Below are 21694 nucleotides of genomic sequence, written 5' to 3' on the forward strand. Positions count from 1 at the left end.
AAAAAAGTCTTATTAAATGTGGCCCTGGAGTTCCTTTTCCTGTGCCATTATATGGACCAGTTAATTGCTGCATTTGGAAATTCAGCACACCGCTTCTCTCTCCTCCATATATTTAGAAATAATAATTCCATGCATCTGCATCCCAAATTTTCATACATTTTTTGGTTGTGGGTCACAGTTTGTTGAAATAAAATTACACCTTGAGATTTTATAGTTTCATAATTCTTCTTTTAAGCTAAAACTGCGTGTTGCAGTCATTTGGCTGAAGCCTGCTAAAAAAACCCAAAGGATTTGTCTGTGGCTGAATCATTCAGGCCTGTGTAAGCTGTAATTTTAAAGCTGATGTTATGATGTAAGTACCACCGAATGAATGAGGTTTTTTTAGTTCTGTTCGCTGATACAGAGCAGAGCTATTCATAAAACAAGACGTGAGTTTTAATAACTAACTTCATTATTTATCCAGGTTTTTAAAGTATCACTACATTCAGAAAGGTTTGCAGTTAATTATAGGTTGCTTAGGTATCTTGGAGAAGAGCTCTGACGCTCTGTGGTAACAAACAAGCACTGGAGTGTGTGATATGCTGTCCCTTTGTATGGGTAGAATTTGGTAATTAAGAAATACCCTTAATTTGGAAACTGGGTGGGAATTTTCCATCAGAATGAGCTGTTCTGCTTTGATTGCATCTGTTGCCCATTTGGAGAAGGAAAAAGGGTATCATGACAGCAGAAGGTAGTGAATAAAGTGCTGGTAGCTGAACAAGGAAATGAGAGTTCCATTTTAACTCCAGAAATGGATGTCTGCAGTCTTTTTTTTTTTTTTTTTGTGTGTGTGTGTGGTGGCAGTAAATTTGGAAGTGAGCTTCTGATGGAGTCAGCAGCTTTTTGCAACGAATGAAGCTGCCCTTTGCTGTCTAGCCTCCTTTTTCCCATCACCCATATTGTGATTGCTAATGTGTTAACAGTAATGCTAGTGACAAAATCTCGTTTTGCACAACTTTTTTCCTGGTGTAAAGGAAAAGAGGTCTAATGTACTTCATCAATGCGCTTTCAAGTAATTAATTTTGACATATGATCTTAAGATATTTAAAATAGACTTAATTGCCATTTTTGGACTTTTAAGTTAAATACATGGTTCAGATCTTCTAGCATTTAAGGTGTTAAGATTTGTAATCCTTCTTCAACCTATCTCTTTCCTCTTGTAATTAGTAGTGGGAATGGTGAGGTTTTAAAGCAGGTTTTGTTCCTGTCTGTCTTTTGTCAGCTTTATCAAGAATGCCTGAACTTTACATGTAATCTCTTATTTTAGCCAATAGAAAATCTGTTGTGATTGTGTTGTGTTCTCTTCCCCAAAAGGAAAACAGGAAACTTTCTCATCCTTCTTTTGTTTGTATAAGTAATAGTTTTTGTAAGCTAGAAAATACACTACAACTGTGCGGGGCTTAGTCCAAAGTCTGAATATGTGAATGGGCAGGCTCCTGTCAGCCTGTTGAAATCAGTAAGTCTGCCATCCTGTAATTTGTGGGTCTCAAGCCTTTACCAAGCATTTCTGGTTTTACCCATATATATGTATATTTGGATTGTCTCCCTGAGTAAGGCTGTATTCCACATGCTTACATTCTTACAAAAAGTGAAATTACAAGAATTGGTGAAATAGTATTGCCATGTTTCAGGACAGATTTTGACATGTTTGCTATTAATTATAGTGGGACTTCTTGAGAAAGAAGAACTTAACTGTGCTAACATTAGTCTTGACTTGTTTTCATTGCCTATGGCTCAACTCCTTTTTTTTTTTTTTTTTTTTTTTTTTTTTTTCTCCCCTTGTCTGACCCACAGCTTCTGCTGTTTCTTAAAGCCTTTACTGAGACAGAACAGACAAAGCTGGCAATGCTTTCTGGCATCCTGTTAGCCAACGGGACTCTTCCTGCTACAATTTTAACAAGCCTCTTCACCGACAGTATAGTCAAAGAAGGTAATTTTCTATATGGTCTTTTTTCTTATATCAGCTTTAATAGGGGATGTATTTTATTGCAACATATTTTATACATTGGAAGCTTGTAACTGTACAACAGAAATCAGTATTTTAATGCAGAAGCATATACAGACAGCAATGGCTAACATACTTTATGAAATCTAGTAAGAGGGTGGTCAAGTATAGGAAAAAGGCAACAAAAAGCAAAAACAAACCCCAAAGGAGTTATGTTTTTTGGAAGTTATACATGTGTGTGCAAAATTGTACAATATATGTATTATTGTGATACTATAAAAGTGTGGAGTATAACATCTATTCCTGAGATATGTCTACTAGGATTTTTTCAAGTGTTGCCAATATTGTGTGAATTTGAGTGTGAAGCGGGACAGCGAGCACATACAGGCCAACTGGATACTGCAGAATAAAAAAGCCCCTCAAACCTTTATTTTTGCCCTCATACCAGTAGTGATCAGATTGATACACTTTCCCACGGACTTGTATTCACCATGTGATGAGTAACTGTTCTTTCAGTCTTAGGGTATAATGTCTTTTTGGGATGACTTTTTTTTTTTGTGGGTTTTTATTTGGTTACTTATTTATAGCCATCAGCCTTGGAGTCCTGATTTCCCACATGCTTGTTCAACAATGTCTCTCTCTGCCAGTTACTGTCTACCTGAAATAATTACAAATGCACTGTCAGTGCTGAACAGTTTACACAAAATCTTTCTGGTTTTGTTAAAGAACTATATATTAGCTAAAATTTATTCTAATCTTCATTTAAAAAAAACGTATTCTAACTTCATGTTCTCATTTGCCGCATGATAATCATTACATTTGTTTTCGAAATGCTGCAGAAAGAAAAGACACAGCTGCAGCTTTGCTCTGTCATCACTCGCAGCTTTCAGAATCAAAATTTAAGTAGGAGAAAATTCAAACAAGCACTAATCCATGTGTTAGGGTGATTGCCTGCAATTTTTTTAAAGTGTAGTCTGTTCCTAGTTATGGGGAAAGACAAGAGGCATATGAAAACTCGTATTTTTTTAAAACTCAAGCAATTTGTTAAATTTTAAATTTTAACATTTTAGGAATACAATTGTTATGTAGGAATCCTAGAACAAATTCCATTTGCATTATGGACTTATGTTTCTGGGAGCCCTAAACTTTTGTCAGGAGCTTACATATACTTTTGGTTCTTGGTTTATATATACTAAAAACATACCTGTGTCAGCATTGGAGGAAAAGATTTTTCAATCAGTGTCCTGAAATAGATCTTTTATGGAAGAATAATTAAAGATGCAAAGATAATTGAGAAACAGGAAAAAGAGCAAGGCTTAAAACAGGTTATAAAAATAAGCTTGATACATTCTTTGACTTACAAAAACCCATGCTGCCCGCAGGGAAAGTTAAAATACATGAGGAAACGATTAGGTGAGCTGAGGAAGTTGTTGATCAGCATGGGAATTGTAATATTATCAAGGAATTGGCTGAAAGTGAGATAAGGGTAGATTGCAGACAGGAGATCTGTCAAGTTTGAGGGCAGATGCCAAATGCGTTTTAGTATTACTTATTTTCAGTGTTGTCATTACTTTTACTGTGATGTATAGGTGTAAAAAAAAATGTTGGGGGGGGTTGTCTCTAGCAGGGACAAAGAAGGGTCTAGACAGTGGTGGAACATCATCAGGGTTAGTGTACCCTTCTTGTCACCCATGCTGGAAGACCAGTGCAAATGCAAAGAGCAGCTAATGGCATTCATCTTACATACAGGAACTGGCCGGTGATAAATTTGGTCTGTAAACTACAAGTTTGAAAACGTCTGTGAGTAGTGAAGCCCTAGAACAATCTTCCTCTAATACTGGTACTGACATAAAACTTGTTTTGTTTTGAGCTAAAACTTGAAAAAGGGTTTAGGACATGGGTACTGGGACAGTGCATTGTGACAGAGACTGTTCCATTCAATTTTGGTATTGAACACGTAAGCCCCATGTTGGATATGCCGAACTGTGTTTGCAGGTTCAGAAATCAGAGGTGGAAGTTACGCCTAGGTCCCCTGCTGGTGGACCAGGCTTTGTGAGTCTTGACTGGTCAGCCTACGGTACTTAAAATTGCTGCATCATGCTGATTTCACTTTGAACCTGCTGTACACATGTAAAACAAGCCCGAAGTTGTATTTGTAGGCTTCTCTTGGCGTGGTTTTGAGCATCCATGGTTCCACATAGTTGTAATGCAAGATCCTTAAAGTAGTACTAAGCTCTAGAAATAAGGTTGCCAAAACTGTCGTAACAGTCAAGATCTGTAATGAATGTTAATGAAGTTTACACTGCTCTGGGAATAATTTCTTCTGTTCTTGTTTGATGACTCATTTAGTCAGTCCTGGAAGTAAAAAGAATGGATATCTATCTATAAAGTGCAATGACTAAGAATGATGAAGCTACTTCCTACCAGTATGTCCCATGTAGCTCTCGGAGCTTCAGGACTGTTTGGAGGTGAAACAGAAAACTGTAACAACCGGCTGTAGCATAGTATACCATTATCACCACTCTCCATAGCACTGTAAATGTTGATATGAGTGTAGTACAGAGAAGCATAACTGGCCTGTCAAGGACCTTTCTCAAGGATGAGCTGGGTCTCCATCTCAGACCGTTCAGCTTCCTTCAGCTCCCTGCACGTGCTACTCGCAGCCAAGAAGCCAGAGCAGAGCCGTGGTGGTGCTCTCTAGGAAACAGGAGGTGTGGGGCTAATGGTTTGTTAGCTTCCCTGGGAAACCTACAGCTAGCCGAGGTAGAGTTCATTTGATTTAATGCACAAAACACTAAGTTGTATTTTAAGGAAGGAGTTTTTCCACTTAAAATAGTATTTGTGCCTGGTCCTACCAGCTACTAAATGACTCCTAGGAGGACAGGGTACAATCAGTTTCCTTTAAGTTGCAGTCATTTAACCCTGTTCCAGGACTTGCTTAAAAGCTCTTTGAAGATATGTTTTTTTCACTTCTTATTCCTAACTATCCTTTACTATTTTGTGCCTTCATTTCCATACTGATTTATTGTGTAACTTTTCCTTTTGCATTGGAATTGGTCTGTAAATTGAGGAGGTAGGAAAAAAAATTGCAGAGAAAATCTTTGAACAAGTGAATGGATGATGAGTGATACAAAATGGAAAGATTTTTCAAACAATCAAGCATACTTCAGAAAATTAATACTGCATGAAAGAAAACAAAAAACATTTCAGCTCTACATGTTTGGTCCCATTGTCATGAATGTATGGACATTCCATATTCTTGTAACCATGTTGTAACCTTGTAATTCTTACGCCCATCTCTAATTCATGTTGAAAATTGCTGAAGTGTGTGTTTCCTCTCAAACAGGGATTGCAGCCTCTTTTGCTGTAAAGCTTTTTAAGGCATGGATGGCAGAGAAAGATGCCAATTCTGTTACCTCTGCTTTAAGAAAAGCCAACCTTGATAAGAGATTGCTAGTAAGTACAAGATATTTTCAATAACCCTTATGTCTCCTTAGGAAAGAGAAGGAAATAAAATGCAGATGGTAGTTTGCTGTAAGCATGTAAACTCCCCCTCAGACTCTTACCTTTTTTTTTTTTTTTCCCAAATATTTTGAATCACAGCAATATTCATATGGCTGTAGCATTCATATAGGTTCAGGGATATTAAATATCACATGTTTTTACATTCTGTCTCTATTTATCCTGTGGTTAAATGCCTTCTGAAAGACTGTGTATATGGGGCTTGGGAATTAATTAAATGTGTGGTTTTTTTCTTAACCACTGCTAACAAAACAAACCACCAGCAGCTTTGTGTGGACTTTTATTTTTTTTGAATTATGTTTTACTTTTTTAAATAATAAAGTGTAAAGTGTTATGAGTAGAATATAAGGTTCCAAAGTGACAGTGTTTAAATAGTATAGCAAAAGGACAGTAAGCTAATTTTCTACAGCAGTAGCCATCTGGGTAGCGTAACTGGCCCTGCAGTGATGACAGCAGACCTAGTAGGAGCAATGCAGGAAGGCTTTTCAGCCTTTGGACTCCAAACCTGTGTTCTGGCTTTGTAGCAATGGCCTGAGGTATTTAGAGTATACATGAATATGCAGCAATGTCATGTGCCTTTCTCTCCCAGTGTCTGTCTGAAGATCATTAGGGTTTTTTTAATCCTCAAAAAGATTTCTGCTGTGATAATCCAATCAAATATGCTACATCTTGTGTAGCACTGCCTGGAGAATTTCAGTAGTATTTCCTGTTTCTACCTCAATAATTTATGATTAAGGAAAAATCTTTCAGAAATGAAGCAGCCTCCCACACTCCTTCATCTCTTCAATTAGTATTTGATTTTAAGACTCCAAGTCATAAAAAATTTGCCGTAAAGCTGGGAAATGGGCTAATTACACTGTTTATTAGAGAGAGGAAAAAAGCAAACTGCGTCTTCTTTCTATTTGAAACTTGACTGACTTAAACTTTCAGCTGTTGGGTCTCATTATGCTGCTATATTAAACAACTACAAAGTAACAGATGATGTGGCCTGGCATAGATGGCTATATTAAACAACTACAAAGTAACAGATGAAGTGGCCTGGCATAGATGGCTTCATGAAACTGTCGTCTTAATCTCATTTTTAGTAAGTAACCATATTGAGGGTCTCTAGCTTCTTTGCAACAACAACAAAAAAATGCTGTCCCACAAGTTGTTGATAGATGGTGTCCTGGTTTAACCCCGGCTGGTAATTAAGTACCACGCAGCCGCTCTCTCACACACCCCCTCACCCAGAGGGATGGGGAGGAGAGTTGGAAAGGAATGTAAAACTCGAGGGTTGAGATAAGAGCAATTTAATAATTGAAATAGAATAAAAATGAAAGAACAATAATGATTGCAAAAGTTGTAAAAAAAAAAAAAAGAGAGAGGGAGGGAAAGAATAAAATCGAGAGGGAAAGGAAGAAAGAAACACGCAGTGCACAATGCAGCTGCTCACCACCTGCCAGCTGATGCCCAGCCAGCCCCTGAGCAACGACCTGCCTGCCCCGGCCAACCCCCAGGTATATATACCAGGCGTGCCGTCCCATGGTATGGAATACTGCTTTGGCTAGTTTGGGTCAGCTGCCCTGGCTGTGTCCCCTCCCAATTCCTTGTGCCCCTCCAGCCTTTTCACTAACAAGGCCTGAGGAACTGAAAAGTCTTTGACTTAGTATAAATGTTACTTAGCAGCAACTAAAACCATCAGTGTGTTATCAGCGTTGTTCTCACATCAAAGCTAAACCACAGCACCACACTAGCTTCTAAGAAGATAATTAACTCTATCCCAGCTGAAACCAGGACAGATGGTTAGCTGGGTGGTGAGCAAATGACATTGAATCCTTGTCAAGATGGCACATTTGCTGTAGCAAAGTTTAAGAATATTTTCAAATTTTCTAAGTAGCTGGACTTTAATAATTCAAAGACACTGTCAATCTATGATTTAGAAATGCCTACAGGAGGTAATGCAATACATAGTGGGTTTTGTGATTTTTTTTAAATGATGCATTAGTGATTGCTACTCTGCTGAGCAACGATCACATCAGGCCAGGGTGCCTGGGCCACTTACATATTGCTAAGTGTGGTGTTTTTTTTAAGAGGGAAGTGTGTGGAGGCACTGAGAGGGCGTAGTAAAGGTGCTTCGCATGTAATGGCTTTACCATCTATTCCTTTGTACTTTCCCTACAAGACTCTTGGAATCTGGAAAAAGTGTAGTTTCTGTGGGGGCTGTTTTGAGCCACATCTTTACCTCACAGCTATTCATAAGTACGTGCAGTTCACACGGACTGAGTTTTAGGGTTTTTGCATAACCAGGCATCGTTTTTCCCCTCCGCTGTAATGAAACACGAGTGAACTGTTGATTTTTCCAGTGTTAATGTAAGCATTGACTTTTTTCAAGTGCAGTACCAGGTGACTCCCATTGTTCATTCGTAAAAAATGTTCCTTCTATTCTGTCGAGAGTCACAATTGGTTATTTATTTAACAGAGAGCCTTCCTGTCTTTTTAGGAACTATTTCCAGCCAACCGGCAGAATGTGGACCATTTTGCCAAGTATTTTACTGAAGCAGGTCTAAAAGAGCTCTCAGATTTCCTTAGAGTTCAGCAGTCACTGGGGACTCGTAAAGAACTTCAAAAAGAGCTGCAAGAACGTCTCTCTCAGGAATGCCCAATTAAAGAGGTAAAGAGTGGGGTTTTTTTACAACTTTCTGTTCAAATAATCATAGTCAAAGACTTAAGTCAATACTAGGTTGAGAGAAACAGGTATGAACGCCACATAGATTTCTTCTGTTTTTCTGTTAATTATTTTAATTTATTCATCAGTTCACTCTGCTTAAGGCTAAAGCAACAAAACATCCTCTGGATTTATAAGTGCAGCTGCCTACAGGGTGGGGGGTTTTGTTCAGTTATGCTTGGTGGAATGGATTTCATTTAACGACATTAACTGTTAGGTTGGAGAGGAGGAACAAAACTTTAGTCAAGTTATAGTAACGTTGCTAAATATAAAAGCATGCTAAATGGTTTTTTTTAATTATTATTGTTGTTTTGATTTTGTTTCTTATTACTTCTATATTGTGGTGTTATTTGTAAATGACTGCAAGTATTGAAGTCAGCATCGGTTTTGGCTGATTTGAAACATTACTTATTTCCTGCTCCAGGTAGTGCTTTATGTAAAAGAGGAAATGAAAAGAAATGAGCTGCCAGAGCCGGCAGTGATTGGTCTCCTGTGGACCTGTGTCATGAATGCTGTGGAATGGAACAAGAAAGAAGAGCTGGTTGCAGAGCAGGCCCTCAAACACCTAAAGGTGAGTGCATGTGTATAGAGTGGAAGGGCTGTTGTGAATTAACAAATACATTCTACAGCTGTCAAGTTTTTACCTGTTTAAATCCAGGAGACTGAAGAATTCTGAGGACTGATACTGAGCACATCAAGCATTGTGTGTAGTCCCTTCTCCTTTGGTTAAGTGAATGCAAGGTTGAGGTAGTTCAGACTATCGAATGCCCTGAGGCATACAGTGCAAAGAGCCAGTGCAAACTGTGGTGGTCACAGCCTGAGCGCCTCTGCATTGTGCTTTCTCAGTGCAACAGGTCCTGAAAGGCTCCTTGCACTGGGGACAGGGCTAAGCAAATGCCTCGGCGTTTGATTGAACCTGCCTGCAGAACTGCCTTTGCAATGTCTTTGCAAGAAGCAAAGACTTCTTGGGAGCATGGTGAGGCTGCACCTGCGCTGGCTTTGCACAGAGGTAGTTAGATCTAGACAGGGTACTGAGCTCAGAATCTGTGAAATGGCTGTTGCTGATGTTGACTGTGGGAGCTGGATACTCAATGATTTGTCAGCTAACGAGCCAGGAGCTGGCTTGAGAGCATGTGCACTCTGTAGTGTGGTTACTCTCATCCAGGTACCATCCTTGTGGATGAGAGAACAGAATGCTTAGGAAGGCAGGCTGCAGTTTGCTAAGTGATGACAGATTGCAGTATCATGGTTGGTACAAAAAGCTTGTGACCCTGGAGTGCAAGAAGACCCCAAAACCGAAAAACAATGCAGAGGTGTTGTGGAGTCGTTATGGTTGGTATTCCTCATCTAAGTCTGAAGGAATCGTGTGGTGCAAGACACTTGAATGGAGAACAGAGGCAGAAGCTTTTCAGCAGTTAGTCCTTTTAAGCTGGTAAACCGCGAGCAAGAGAATACTCCCTCATAGCCAGGGCTGCAAAGATTTGCCCTAAGACAGAAGCAATCTTTACTTTATTCTTTATGATAGAATGGATTTTAAGCTTGATCTGAATTCCTTTCTTCTTCACGTTGGATGCCTCTACATATTTGGAGTTCCCACGTTGGATTAGCTCTTACTACTGTTGTCCTACCAAACCTGAATTTGGTTTCCCAATCAGTCATCCTAGAAGTGTAGTCTCTTGGGATCTTATGTAGTCTTTGATAGTAAAATTGAATGCTTTGAAGTCTTTCTTCTGAAGTGACCCAAATAGCAGTAAAAAGATGAGGTAGTTCTCAGAAGGAGGAAAGACATTGTTTTTCTTTTTGATGTAATAATTGATCATATCTCTTCAAGTTGCAATAGAGTATCCACTGAGATTTATTGTCTTAGTACTGCAGGGCAAATTAACAAACGCTTTTTGGAGTATTTGAACACTGGGAAAAGAGAGGCATAGCTGGCTTAGTGTAAATATTGTTGACTGGATGCTTAGTCCTATGCATCTCACTGACCCAAGCCGTCAGCTATGTGCGTAACCCCACTCATAAGGTAAAGCGTTTTGCCTATGTAAGATGGGCATCTTTGCAGCTACATCTGCTGCCTAAAAACAGAGGACAAGTGTGTATGGGGTATTTACTATTTGCACTTACAGTTAAGATTTTAACAGAAGCAGGAGAAATAGAAATTTAGACTTCGCTAGCTGTTATCTTTACATTTCCATGTTAAAAAATGAACAGCATTTGTTTCACATCCTTCCTCTGTGGATAGATGGAGACGATATTGGATTCCTCTCTTTGGGCTCTCAGCTGACCGCCCCAATGTGTGAGTCAACTCCCAAACTGAGGTTAGCAATGTTAGCATGACAGAGCCCAGCTCCTGTGCCCTCCTGTGTGTCAACATGCCCTGAAACTATCACGGAGTCGTTTCACCCTGGTGGTGTGAGTCAGGATGTGTATGAAGACATACTTGACATGGGCCATGCCTGGTGGTGGGATTTATTCCTGCATGGCTGTACCTGACAGATAACTTCAACAAAGCACAGCTCCCAAAGCTTTGACAGCTGGGTACCAGTCTCTTCAGTTTATTAGATTTCTTTTAGTAAGCTGTGTACAAGGGACCCCTGAAAAGATGTATCAAGGCACAGAACAGTGACCTAGTTTACAGTTCTTAACAAGCCTTGCTGCATGGGTGGCTTCCCAGTGGAGGTGGTGGGCAGCCATGAACCAGCGTACTCGGGCAGTGCAGTAAATGTCATGCCTGCCGTCCATACGACAGAACTGGCAGGAGAGATGCACTCAGAAGGAGACAGGGCAAGCTGCTAAACCCTGAATCTTACAGGATAAGCTCCTTATTGTCCCAGTAACCTCGCTGTGACACTGGGGCTTAGCCCCTGGGTCACCCTCGGTGCAGAGACAAGACGTTCCCCATGTCTGGAGGATGCTCCCCACCCAATTCGCACTGCAGGCAAGGCTGGGATGTGAGCTTCGTGACACCGCAGCTGCTGACCCGCTGCTACCTAACCCGAGGCAAATAGAAAATATTGCCACTTAGCTCAGCCAGCAAAGCAGAAGCTAATTCTATGGTTCCTTAGTCAGTTAGACACTTGTGAAACTTACAAGTCTGTACCGGTTGAGGAGTGATAGAGGCATGTGAAGAGAGCTAGTCAGATGTGGCAAGATTAAGGTGTTGTCTAAATTGAAAATATAGGATTTTTAGTATAAATTACTTAATGCTTATAAACAGCTGCACCTCACAAACCTGGGGATGGGAGTGGCTTCTGCTGAGGCTGTAAAATAAACAAACCTCAATGTGTATTGCCCCGCCTGCCTGCAACCTGCCTAGATAACCAGCTGGATGGTTCAAGGACCAAACCGGAAAAATAGAGAGTCCTGCACAGACTGCACAAGTTTTGCAGTGCTTTTACCAAAACAGTAACATTATTTCTAAGGACTTGGCTGTACCTGCCAGAAGTGGAAAAACTCAACCTCTGGTGTTAGCTACATCTAGTAATTTGTGGTAGGTACTTTTTAAAGGAGTTTCTTCCAAAATACTGTCTGCCTTCCTAGCTGCTCTTGTTACAGTTGCTGTGTGATTTCTTGCTCTTTCTTTAAGTTAATAGCTGATAATTATTTTGCAGAGGACATTCTGGACCTTTCAAATTTCAGTTGATTTTCATGTTTTTGAATAGTTTTTTTCCGCAGATCATATTGAGTAAAACCCTCAGGATTTAGCCTCTTGTAGACAACTCCTGAAGTGGATGTACTTTTGAGCATGCCCATCAGTGCTGTGGGTGTTGGGTCATTTGTTACTGGCCAGCATCCATTGGCAGCCCTGGTTGCACAGACCAGAACTCTGTGATATCAGGCCACTGCAAATCCAGCTGAAAAACACTAAACTGAGAGTGTTACTGAAAATTATGAAGAAAGGCTGAACTGATCAGTGCAAGAACAATTTAAACAGTAACCTTCATGTACATTTGGCTAGGGGCTCTGAAGATCAAGGGTAATTCATCTTCCCTTCAGCTCTGAAAAATGCTCTTAATATTGCACTAAATTTAAGATCACAGTCTTAGCTGGACTCATTACAGCGTACGAGGAAAGGAAATTGGAGAAATACGGATATAAATACTATAGGACAGAGTGAACAGGGTATGATCCTTTAATGTAATTTTTAATTTTAAGATCTGAAATAAGAGGGGGAAAAATGCATAACAAAGAAGTTTTTTATTTATCTTTTATTACAATAATAAACTCTGGGAAAAGACAATGAAATGTACTGCTACTGTCATGTCAGAATAACGTTAGCAGTTAATATCGTGGTTTGAATACGTTGCTGTTCACCAAAGCAAAGATTGTCATGATACTCGGATGATGATAATGAGAAAACATAATGACACTTGATCACAGTTAACTGGGATTAATTTAATTCCAGTTCCTGGGACTTCTGAAACCGCTGTGAAACTAGAGATTTGTATTTTCATACACTTAATCCTTAGATGTCTTACATCGTGAACATCAATAAAGCATCACTCCTGAATCAGTAGCGTGCTACCTTGTGAGAAGTACAAACAGCAGTACTGACATTGACATGTATTTTGGTTTTTACCCTCTCTTCCTTTCAGCAATATGCCCCCCTGCTTGCTGTGTTCAGCACTCAAGGCCAGTCAGAGCTGATTCTTCTCCAGAAGGTGCAGGAGTACTGTTATGACAACATCCACTTCATGAAAGCCTTTCAGAAGATAGTGGTACTCTTTTATAAAGGTAAAAATTTATATTCACTCTTCTATACCGTGAGTGGTTGGCATAGGGAATCCACACAGCTGTGATGGGATAGGAAACAGACATTCTCGGAGTATTGCATACAAGAAGGTTGTGTTGGAGTTGAACCCTGAAAGACGCTTTGATAGTTCAAAGGAGCGTGTGGCAGCAGGAAAAGCCAAAACAAGCCCTTCTCCCTCTGTTGCGTTTATCCTGTAGTCAAGAAGCACCAGCAGGAGCCAGGCACCATCCACAGTCTGTTCAAGTGCAGCTTAGTCCTTGTATAAAACCAGTTCTAGGAAGATGTTTCTACAAATTCCTGGAGGATTTAAAAAGTAGATTAGAGCTTGGTTTTAAGAAACCTTGAAATTGCAAACCCTCGTGGTAGGAAGATGGTTTTTTTCAGGATTTGTGGTTGGTTTTTGTTTGTTTTTTGTTAATCCCTCCCTGGTAGAAGGAGCTTTCGTTATTCTTCTTTCCCTTTTCCTTTCCCTGCCAATTTCTTACAGGTGCCATAGTCTGAGGGATTTCATTTTTGTTGTGAAGTTGACTTCTTCACAAGTTTATTCTGATGGGGTTGTCATAGAGACTAATGGTCTTGCACTGCATGTGATGAGGGGGTGCCTTTAAACAGTTTGTTCTGACATTCTTGCTATAAATAGTTGAAGGAGAAGAATCAGTGGGAGTAGAAACCCAATACTGGTCTTTGTTCGCCCTGTTGTGCCCAGGCACATGTTCAAGGCAAACATGTTCAGACCGTTAAAATAATTCCATGGCTTCAGAAGGCAGAATTAAGTGAATCATGTGGATTTATTTCTATCCCTGTGTCAATATGCCATGGCCTCAATGTTTAAATGAAAAAGCAATACACTTTGTCCTGCTACCGTCAAATTCTACAAATTGTAAACATTATTAATGACTGAGGACAGATTTGAAACTGCAACCTGCAGCAAGCACTTTATTCGTTTTTCTTTGGAAAAGAAAATTCACTTTGGACATGGTGAATGAGTGCTGTAACTGCTGTGCACTCAGCCCATAAATGATTGTTAAACCAGAAATAGTTTTGGTTTGGATTCCCTTCAGAATTTTTGTGAATTCATTGCTGTGTTAGCCAGCAAGTGCAACCCTGACATTCCAAAGCATTAAAAAAAAAAAAGGAAGAACGTTAATCACTAAATTGTATGTTAAATTTAACATGGTCCAAGAACCCTGTTCCCATCTGCTTGCTCAGCCTGCATGCTCTTGTTCTGACTCTGGAGAAGCTCTCAGGCAGGCTTGTTAGGAAGGGTGAGAAGACGTTAGCCTCAGCACTACGGGTGCCACAATATTGTTCAGGATTCACATGATGTCTAGGAGAGTGTTTGGAGCTACTGTATAGCCTGTTGGTGGAAGCTGCGAGTTCAGCGTGTCCCACAAGCGTGATACTCGCTGTGCCCATATTGCTGCCTGAAATACCTCAGGCAGGCGTGCCGGAGCACCTGCCTCGGCGCCTGCTGCAGCTGCCAGCCGTCCTGGCCCGCGGAGGCTGAAGCTCTGCCCTGTTTGGCAGGCTTCCTGCTGCCTGCTACCAGCTCCTCACCTGCCTTTGCAGCCGCTGGCCGTAGGGCACTTCTGAGTGCTGGGCACAGCAAGGAAGTCTTCGTTTCCATCTGTGTTAAGGCATCTTTGCAGTGAGACGGTGTCCGTTAGGTGAGGACACGCCACTGCATTCACCAGGGAGGATTCCGAGAGCACTGGTAGTCCTCCAGTTCCTGTTTCTCCCACATGGTGTTACTGAGCTTTAGCAGCTCGTGGCTTTGGCTTGTCCAGAGCCATGCTGCCTGCCTCTGCTTTGTTTCAGTGCTGGTAGACCTCACCCCCTCCTTCTCCCCAGATCATACCTATCAACTAGAAACAAGCCATCAAGTCTTTTTAGAGAAATACACTTCATTGTAGATAAGTTGCTGATGACAGCGTATCTTGTGTTTCCTAATAGTCAAGGAAGACGACCCCTACAAGCTATTACTGGCTCTGTCAGTGGTAAGGGGACAACAGATGCCCGCGTTCTCCTTCTGTTGTGCTTCAGGTGTAACCTGCACAGGATCCGAGAGGCTTCAGGGTACCCAATTAACTTTTTCTAGTGACATATAAAGGCATCTGAAGTATCTGTGGATGGGCAGACAGAAACACAGCTATCTACCAGCATGAATGACAGTTTATTGCTTATTACTCATTATGAGGGAGTGTTTCCTGGGCGTGAACGTAGTCAGCAGTGATGATAGGCACCAAATGCCACTCATGCTTTGACAAATTAAATTGTATGACTGCCTCTTGTCAGCATGTCCAACATCTTGCATTTAAATCTTTCCAATATTTCCATCATAAAGTAGCCCTTGGGTTACTTTCCTGGGAATTACCTGGTGATACCTAAACATATAAACAAGAATGATGGGACTCATTAGCATCTAGAAGGTCTTGAAAGCCTGTGCTGTTTGGTTTCTTTTATTCTGTCTCTGAACAAGGAGGAATATCCCCTTTTCCCCCAATGAAAGCCCAAGCCCTGTTTCCCCTTATGTGGGGAGCAGCTTCTTACCTGCTTGTAGGTATCATCTGCAAAAGCAGTTCTGTAGTCAGTTGAAACTTGTCAACATTATTATATCTTTCTGTTCCTGGTACAATGTAGAGAAAAACAAGCTGTCCAGTGATCCCTGGCTATGATCAGGTTGTTTTTCTGGTTATCACTTAAAGCCAGTGCAATTGTAAACGTGCCAGCTGCAGAATAAGAATTGCTGAGTTCTTCTGAGGGATACCGAGTAAGTTCACCAGCCTCCTTGCTAATTATGTAAGTTGAATGTTGGTTTTTAGTCCACTCCGTGTTGCAGTGTGTCCTTTAACTGTGGGTTAATTAAGCATTATTGTTATTGGATTACATGCTATATATCAGAGTCACTTGCAGAATCTCCCCTTTTTTTAGCTTGTGTCTGACCTGGGCATTTCAAAAGTGAAATCTTGACCCTATTGAATTTAATAACCATTCCTTTCATAAGGATCAGAATTTCACCCTTTGAACAGCAAACACCCTTAGCAGGCACAAAGCCTCTGTGTACTTCTGCATTAGAATTCAGGACAATGTTTACAATATACAGAAAGAAAATAAATCAGAAGCGTATGTGGAGTCATAGTCTGGTTTGCGGCAGCATGAATAGGCCTCAGAGATACTCTTCTGCAGTATGGAGTTGTTGCAACCAAATGATGCAGGCTGTCTTCTCAAACGCTGCAGGAATCCCATGCTTACAAGAACGGAATCTTCCAGTTCCGCTTGATACACAGGTTTTGCATTTTGATGGAACACAATTATCTTGAAATATCTTCCATTATTCAAGTACTTTCTTTTGGTACTAGATGCGAATTTTTCCCAGAAAAAAAAATACCATGGAGACCGTAACTGCACTGTGGGTGATACTCCTTGCATTGAAAGAGCCCTTGCCTTAAGGCTCTGTCCTCCCAACTGAGTTAGCTGTGACAGAGTTGAATTATGCAGGTTGATTGGCTGCGTTGGCAGCTGACAGGGTGCGCTTTTCCCTTTACTGCCGATGGCTACGCAGCTTGAGTTGAAAGCAGAAACTCATTCAGACTGGGTGATTTAGTACAAAGCTGAGACCTGAACTTCAAGTAACTTTCCAGTTAACCCTGCAGTAAAGACACGGGGCTTTTCAGTCTCTGCTCTGCAGCTTCTCCCTTTCATGAGGGACATCCCTGGAGGCTCTGGCTGTGGGTGGTGTGAGTGGCAGCTGGCTGCACCTGCAGGATAAACCAGCTCTCTCAGGCTGACATCACCTGGGACTGTGGTGAAAATGATGTGCACACGCCCACAAACCACAGTGTTCAGCTGTTGAAATGTATCTATAATCAAATTTAATGAGGAATAACTATAAATATACAAAATGAATCATTCCCTTCCTCCTCCCGTCTCCCCCAGTGTTCCCATTGCTTCAAAGCAACCTAGAGAAGTAGGATTAACTATACCCTGTCCTGCATGATTGTTTAATTGGGCATCTCTGTACTGACAAGAGCATATCATCTCTTATGAGCACTGGAGGCACGAATGTGTTACAAATAATATTGTTCAGAAAAGAAAGGAGAGTTGGAGTTGTCCTTTTTGGAGTTGAATTCATTTTGTTCTTTTCTGTTACTGTAGGAGGCTTATTGCTATGGAGTTACATACAGGCAAATTTTTCATCCACCTGGCTTGAGAATGTTATAATCTTTGAGGCACACAGTGAGAAAGCATGCTGCTGTTACCAGGTTTGGGGTTTTGGGGAGGGAGGGAGACGTTCCCCCTTCCTCTTTGGTAGCAAACCCCTTGAGCGTACAGTCTGCAAATCAAAAAACTAAATGTAAATCCTGTTACTGTTGAACTGAGATACGTGCCTGCCTGGAGGTGCTTCCTGGCACAGTATTGTAATACGGACTGTAATGCAGCAGTGGGCTTCTGCAGCTGCTTCTGTACAGCAGCTGCATGTTTTTAAATGTCCACAACACCCAAGAGCTAGCTTGAGCTAGGGAGGGGGTTGCTCAACCCTTTCCCCTCCTCCCCTCCCCCCTGAAATCTGTCCTCTCCCGATTTTCTTTGCCTGTCCCTAAGGATCATAATAACTGTCACACCCCGAGTAATTCTGCGGATGTAGTTGTGTGAGCTCAGGACTATGGTGCACATAAGCTTTTTACATGCAGGGATTACACTGCAGTTCCATGAATCCGTGTGAAATATTTTGAGGTTTCCTAAATGAAAATCCCGATTTGTTAAATGCTGTAATGCCTTTGAGCTGCTGATAAAGACTACTGGCAAGTATTTAATGCAACATGTTTGGAGCCTCTGTCTTAAGTCGTGTGTCCCGGTTACGTTGGAGAAAAAGTCCACTGGGGTGGGTTGTGATTTCAGGAAGATACAGCTGTGTGCGCCACTTGGAGGGTTCACCAAGTGCAACTTCATATGTACTGAAAAAAGCCTAGAGCCAGCGCAGTCCTGTTTTCCCTGCGTTTTAAGCTTACTGTCACTTGCAGCAAACTGTGGACAAGATTTGTTTTGGAAAAGCATCTGAGAGACAAGGTAACTAACTTCAGTCACACTCACTAAATTCCAGATTTTCAGTGAGACTTCATATTCTCTTACTGTTGGATGTCTTGGGATAGTTTTGATTAAGTTCAAATGTATCCCCGGCTGCTTCCATCTGTTTATTATTCAACAGTGCATGTGAAATGTCTACTGTGTCTCATTTGATCAGATGCTTTGGGGTTTTGGTGTCACTTATTTCAGTTTGCCCTCATTCCTTCCCTGCCACATGTTCTGTGACCTTTAGGCTGAAGAAGGTGGTGATGGTCAGGATGGGCGCTTTGGCAAGCAAATACCCAGTGGGTGGGACGGCACCAAGAGCTCAAGGAAGCAGTGAAGAAATCGACATAAATGTGTTGATTTTGCAGAGCAAGGGTAGTTTGTTGAAAGACAAAAAGAATGGAAATTTTAATGAGCTGTAGAAAGCTGTCTTTAGTCTTTTTATAGAACAAATATAGTTTGATTTTTTTGTTGTTGTTCTTGCCTCTTGCATTACGTAACTGCCAAAATGCCATCGTGGATCCCAGATTTTGCCTCCACAGCCATCAATTACTGAGATATTTGGCTTGGCTGGATCACAGGAGCTTTGTTCCTGGGGCTAGAGGTCTGTTGCTAGACCTAAATTTGCATCTCTTGGAAACAATAAGTGTCCTTGCTGTTTATTAGGATTTCTTTATTCTGAATTGTACTCAGCCTCACAATCCCTCACTGACGGCTGTTTTGTTCTTGATGCTTGACATAAAAAAGTCAGCTGTGCTGTCCATGTGAGCCAGTCCCTTAAAACGGGTGGTCTGAATAGTGACCTTAAAACTTAATAGCTAAAACCAATATAAAACCTTTAGGGAAAAATGATTGCCAAAGGTCCCTACTGGCTGTCTTTTAACTGTTCAATCAGGAGGTGTCTGTCACTTCAGATTTCTAGAACCATGCACAGTTCTGTGATCAAACAGCAAGAAAAAGCATGGTATTTCTTATAGTGGTAACTTCTAAGATGTGCAGACTGATTTTTTTCTTTTTTCAATCCAGCCATCTTCTGTGGTGTATTTAAAGCAGATTAATAGAGAACTTTTCTTTACAGAAGCACAATACTTGGTACTTTATTTTAAGCCTAATACATTACACATTTTACTGGATCTGGAGTCCCTTTCATGCATCGGATATTCTGTAGTGGTAGCCTAATGTAGTTCACGCAGAGCTTGTTCCACTGCGACCACATTAACTTATTTTATGCTGCCTTTAAAAAAAATAATTCCTCCTTCTTTCATGTTCAAAATCTTCTAACCTCTAAGAAGTACACTGATGTTTTACAAACACTGATCTGTGTTTCAGCTGATGTTCTGAGTGAAGAAGCTATCCTCAAGTGGTATAAAGAAGCGCATGTTGCTAAAGGCAAAAGTGTTTTTCTTGACCAGATGAAGAAATTCGTGGAGTGGCTGCAAAATGCTGAAGAAGGTATGGGTTATTTAAAGAACTATAGTAGCCTCCTCGTGAATCAAATTTATTTTTTTCAGATTTTCGTTGTACCAGGCATATGAATTATACAGACTTAGAATAGAAAAACACCAGGCATGCCTTCTCCGAATTGTTTCCAGTTGCGCCTGAGCCTAACAACAAACACTTGGTGCTTTTTGTTGTTTGTGGTGTCCTTGTGAAGTCTTTAAGTCATCAGGTACCACTTGTCTGTAGATAAATGCTTCAAGCTGCTGCTGGAAGGAGTGCTGCACTGAGGACAGTGTGAAGTACCTTGGTGTTAGCATGCCCAACTGAACAGCTCACTGTGTCAGTGCCTTTTCTGCTATTATCATCTGTACTGGAGACATGAATATAGCCTCCCTGTGCCACTGCAGCTGAAATTGCTTTTAGCTGAATGGTCAGGCTGATAGGTGGGCTGAATTTGCTGCTTTTAAAGTGGTTGTTGCAGAGAGGAACTTGTTTCCTTAGTTCCCAACGTTGTTTTTCTCATGTTCTGCACAGGAAAATACTTCAGTTTGTACTGAATAAGTAAGTTATCTTTTTTTGCATGGAGAAGGAATTACATAGTGGGAAGATCAACCCATGTGTAATAGATAGGGGTATAATTATTAGTGTTCATTTTCACCCATTTAAAATAATTAAGTTTTAGAAATTTTAAGGGAATATGTAGTAATGCCAAGGAGCAGATAAAACTGCAGCAATTCACATGTGCAGGTAGCAGTATAAAAATGGTAGCTCTTTTCACACTTGAGCCTTTGGACCAGCAATCTTGGTCTAATTAAGCATTTTGCCCCGCCCCCCTTTAATCTTCTGCTTGTATGTCTTTCTGCTGCTCTTTATTTTTATCCTTTCCTGCATGTCCCCACTGCCAGATGTCCTTAATTACCAAGTCCAGTACAAATGGAGACAAAATGTTGCTGTAAGAACACGCAGACCATGTTTGCTCTGAGAAATCTGATCTAATGTGTGACACTTGTTGGCAGCAAGCCCTTTCCTGTCAGGTGAACACAGACTGAAATACAGTATGATCTAAAGTAGCTTTAGGTAACAAAAACACCACGTATGTTCCTATTTCTAAATGACTTCTACTTCTCCTGCTTCTACTTCTAAATTACTTTTATCTTACGCTATACAAATCATAAAAAAATGTGCGCAGATATCATACCTGCTGTAGGGTAGCAGCACATCTGCCTTTCTAGATGGGCTGGATGATGATGATGGATATTTGCAGAGCAAACAGTTCAAAGGGTGCTTCCTGGATGCCAGCAGTACAGTCTGCTCATAGCAATTAGCAAATAATGCTGTTCCTTTATGAAACTCAGATGTGTGTTGTATGAGTCTGCAGATGAGGACCAGAATAATTCATAGTGATCTGGTTAAAATTCTAGTGACAGATCTATAAATGAAGAGCTCCACTGTGGAGGGTAGCAGAGTAGAAGAACCAGCTGTGCGTTACTTTTTGGTCGACTGTTTAATCTGCCAACCTCTCCTAGAAGGTACTAGGTGTGATGAAAATTTTGGATTTTGGAAGGATATCTTGTTATTTTTACAGAATTACTCACATCACTGTCCTTATGCAACCTCCATGAAGCATTTTACTTTCTTCTCTTCTAGAGTCGGAGTCTGAAGGGGAGGAGAACTGAGACAGTTCAACAAAGCACAGTTTCAATCTAGGTTAATGCCAAATGCGCTTGGGAATGCCGTACTGTTCAAGCAAAGAGGCTTTACTTCAGTGTCATACAGAAAACTATAGGCTAGGCTTTCCTTTTGTTTAGAAGAATAAAGGTTTTTAATGGAGCCCTGAGGCATTAGATGCTTTACTTGGGACTCTACCTCTGGCTCATTGTACACTAACTTAGGCAAAGACATTCAGCAAGGAGCCATGTAGAAAAAGTGAAATGAAATACTTATGGACTCCTTTTTATTAACAGTCTTTTTCAGGTACTATGGTAAATGAACACTCCAATTTCTGTTTATAGAACTGTTTGGTCTGTGTTTGTAGCTCAATATTGGCTTGTGTATGTGATTTGACACCACCACATTTTTTTGAATAAATGGCTTTTATATCTTAGTTTTGTGGTGTTAGTGTATGCTTTTTAAGTTTTTATGATTCTTCAAGTGAAAATTACACAAGAATAGCAAGACATTGGTTTCATACTTCTTACCCAAAAAATCAGCATATGTA

The 21694-nt window shown here is 40.7% G+C and overlaps 1 protein-coding gene across 3 annotated transcripts in view; it reads left to right on the forward strand.

Moving 5' to 3' along the window:
* The window catches only part of BZW2 (basic leucine zipper and W2 domains 2), a 56584-nt gene extending 35004 nt beyond the window's left edge, over positions 1 to 21580 (forward strand). For all 3 annotated transcript variants that reach the window (XM_037387172.1, XM_037387171.1, XM_037387173.1), the window contains 7 exons: positions 1834 to 1969; positions 5331 to 5440; positions 7989 to 8159; positions 8638 to 8784; positions 12809 to 12947; positions 19366 to 19488; positions 21124 to 21580. In XM_037387172.1, coding sequence (XP_037243069.1) covers positions 1834 to 1969; positions 5331 to 5440; positions 7989 to 8159; positions 8638 to 8784; positions 12809 to 12947; positions 19366 to 19488; positions 21124 to 21152 — 855 coding nt within the window. In that variant the 3' untranslated portion in view covers positions 21153 to 21580. The remainder of the gene's footprint in view (positions 1 to 1833; positions 1970 to 5330; positions 5441 to 7988; positions 8160 to 8637; positions 8785 to 12808; positions 12948 to 19365; positions 19489 to 21123) is intronic.
* Positions 21581 to 21694: the final 114 nt, after the last annotated feature.

The sequence above is a fragment of the Falco rusticolus genome, chromosome 4 (genome assembly GCF_015220075.1).
Source record: "Falco rusticolus isolate bFalRus1 chromosome 4, bFalRus1.pri, whole genome shotgun sequence".
In the NCBI taxonomy this organism is placed as follows: Eukaryota; Metazoa; Chordata; class Aves; order Falconiformes; family Falconidae; genus Falco; species Falco rusticolus.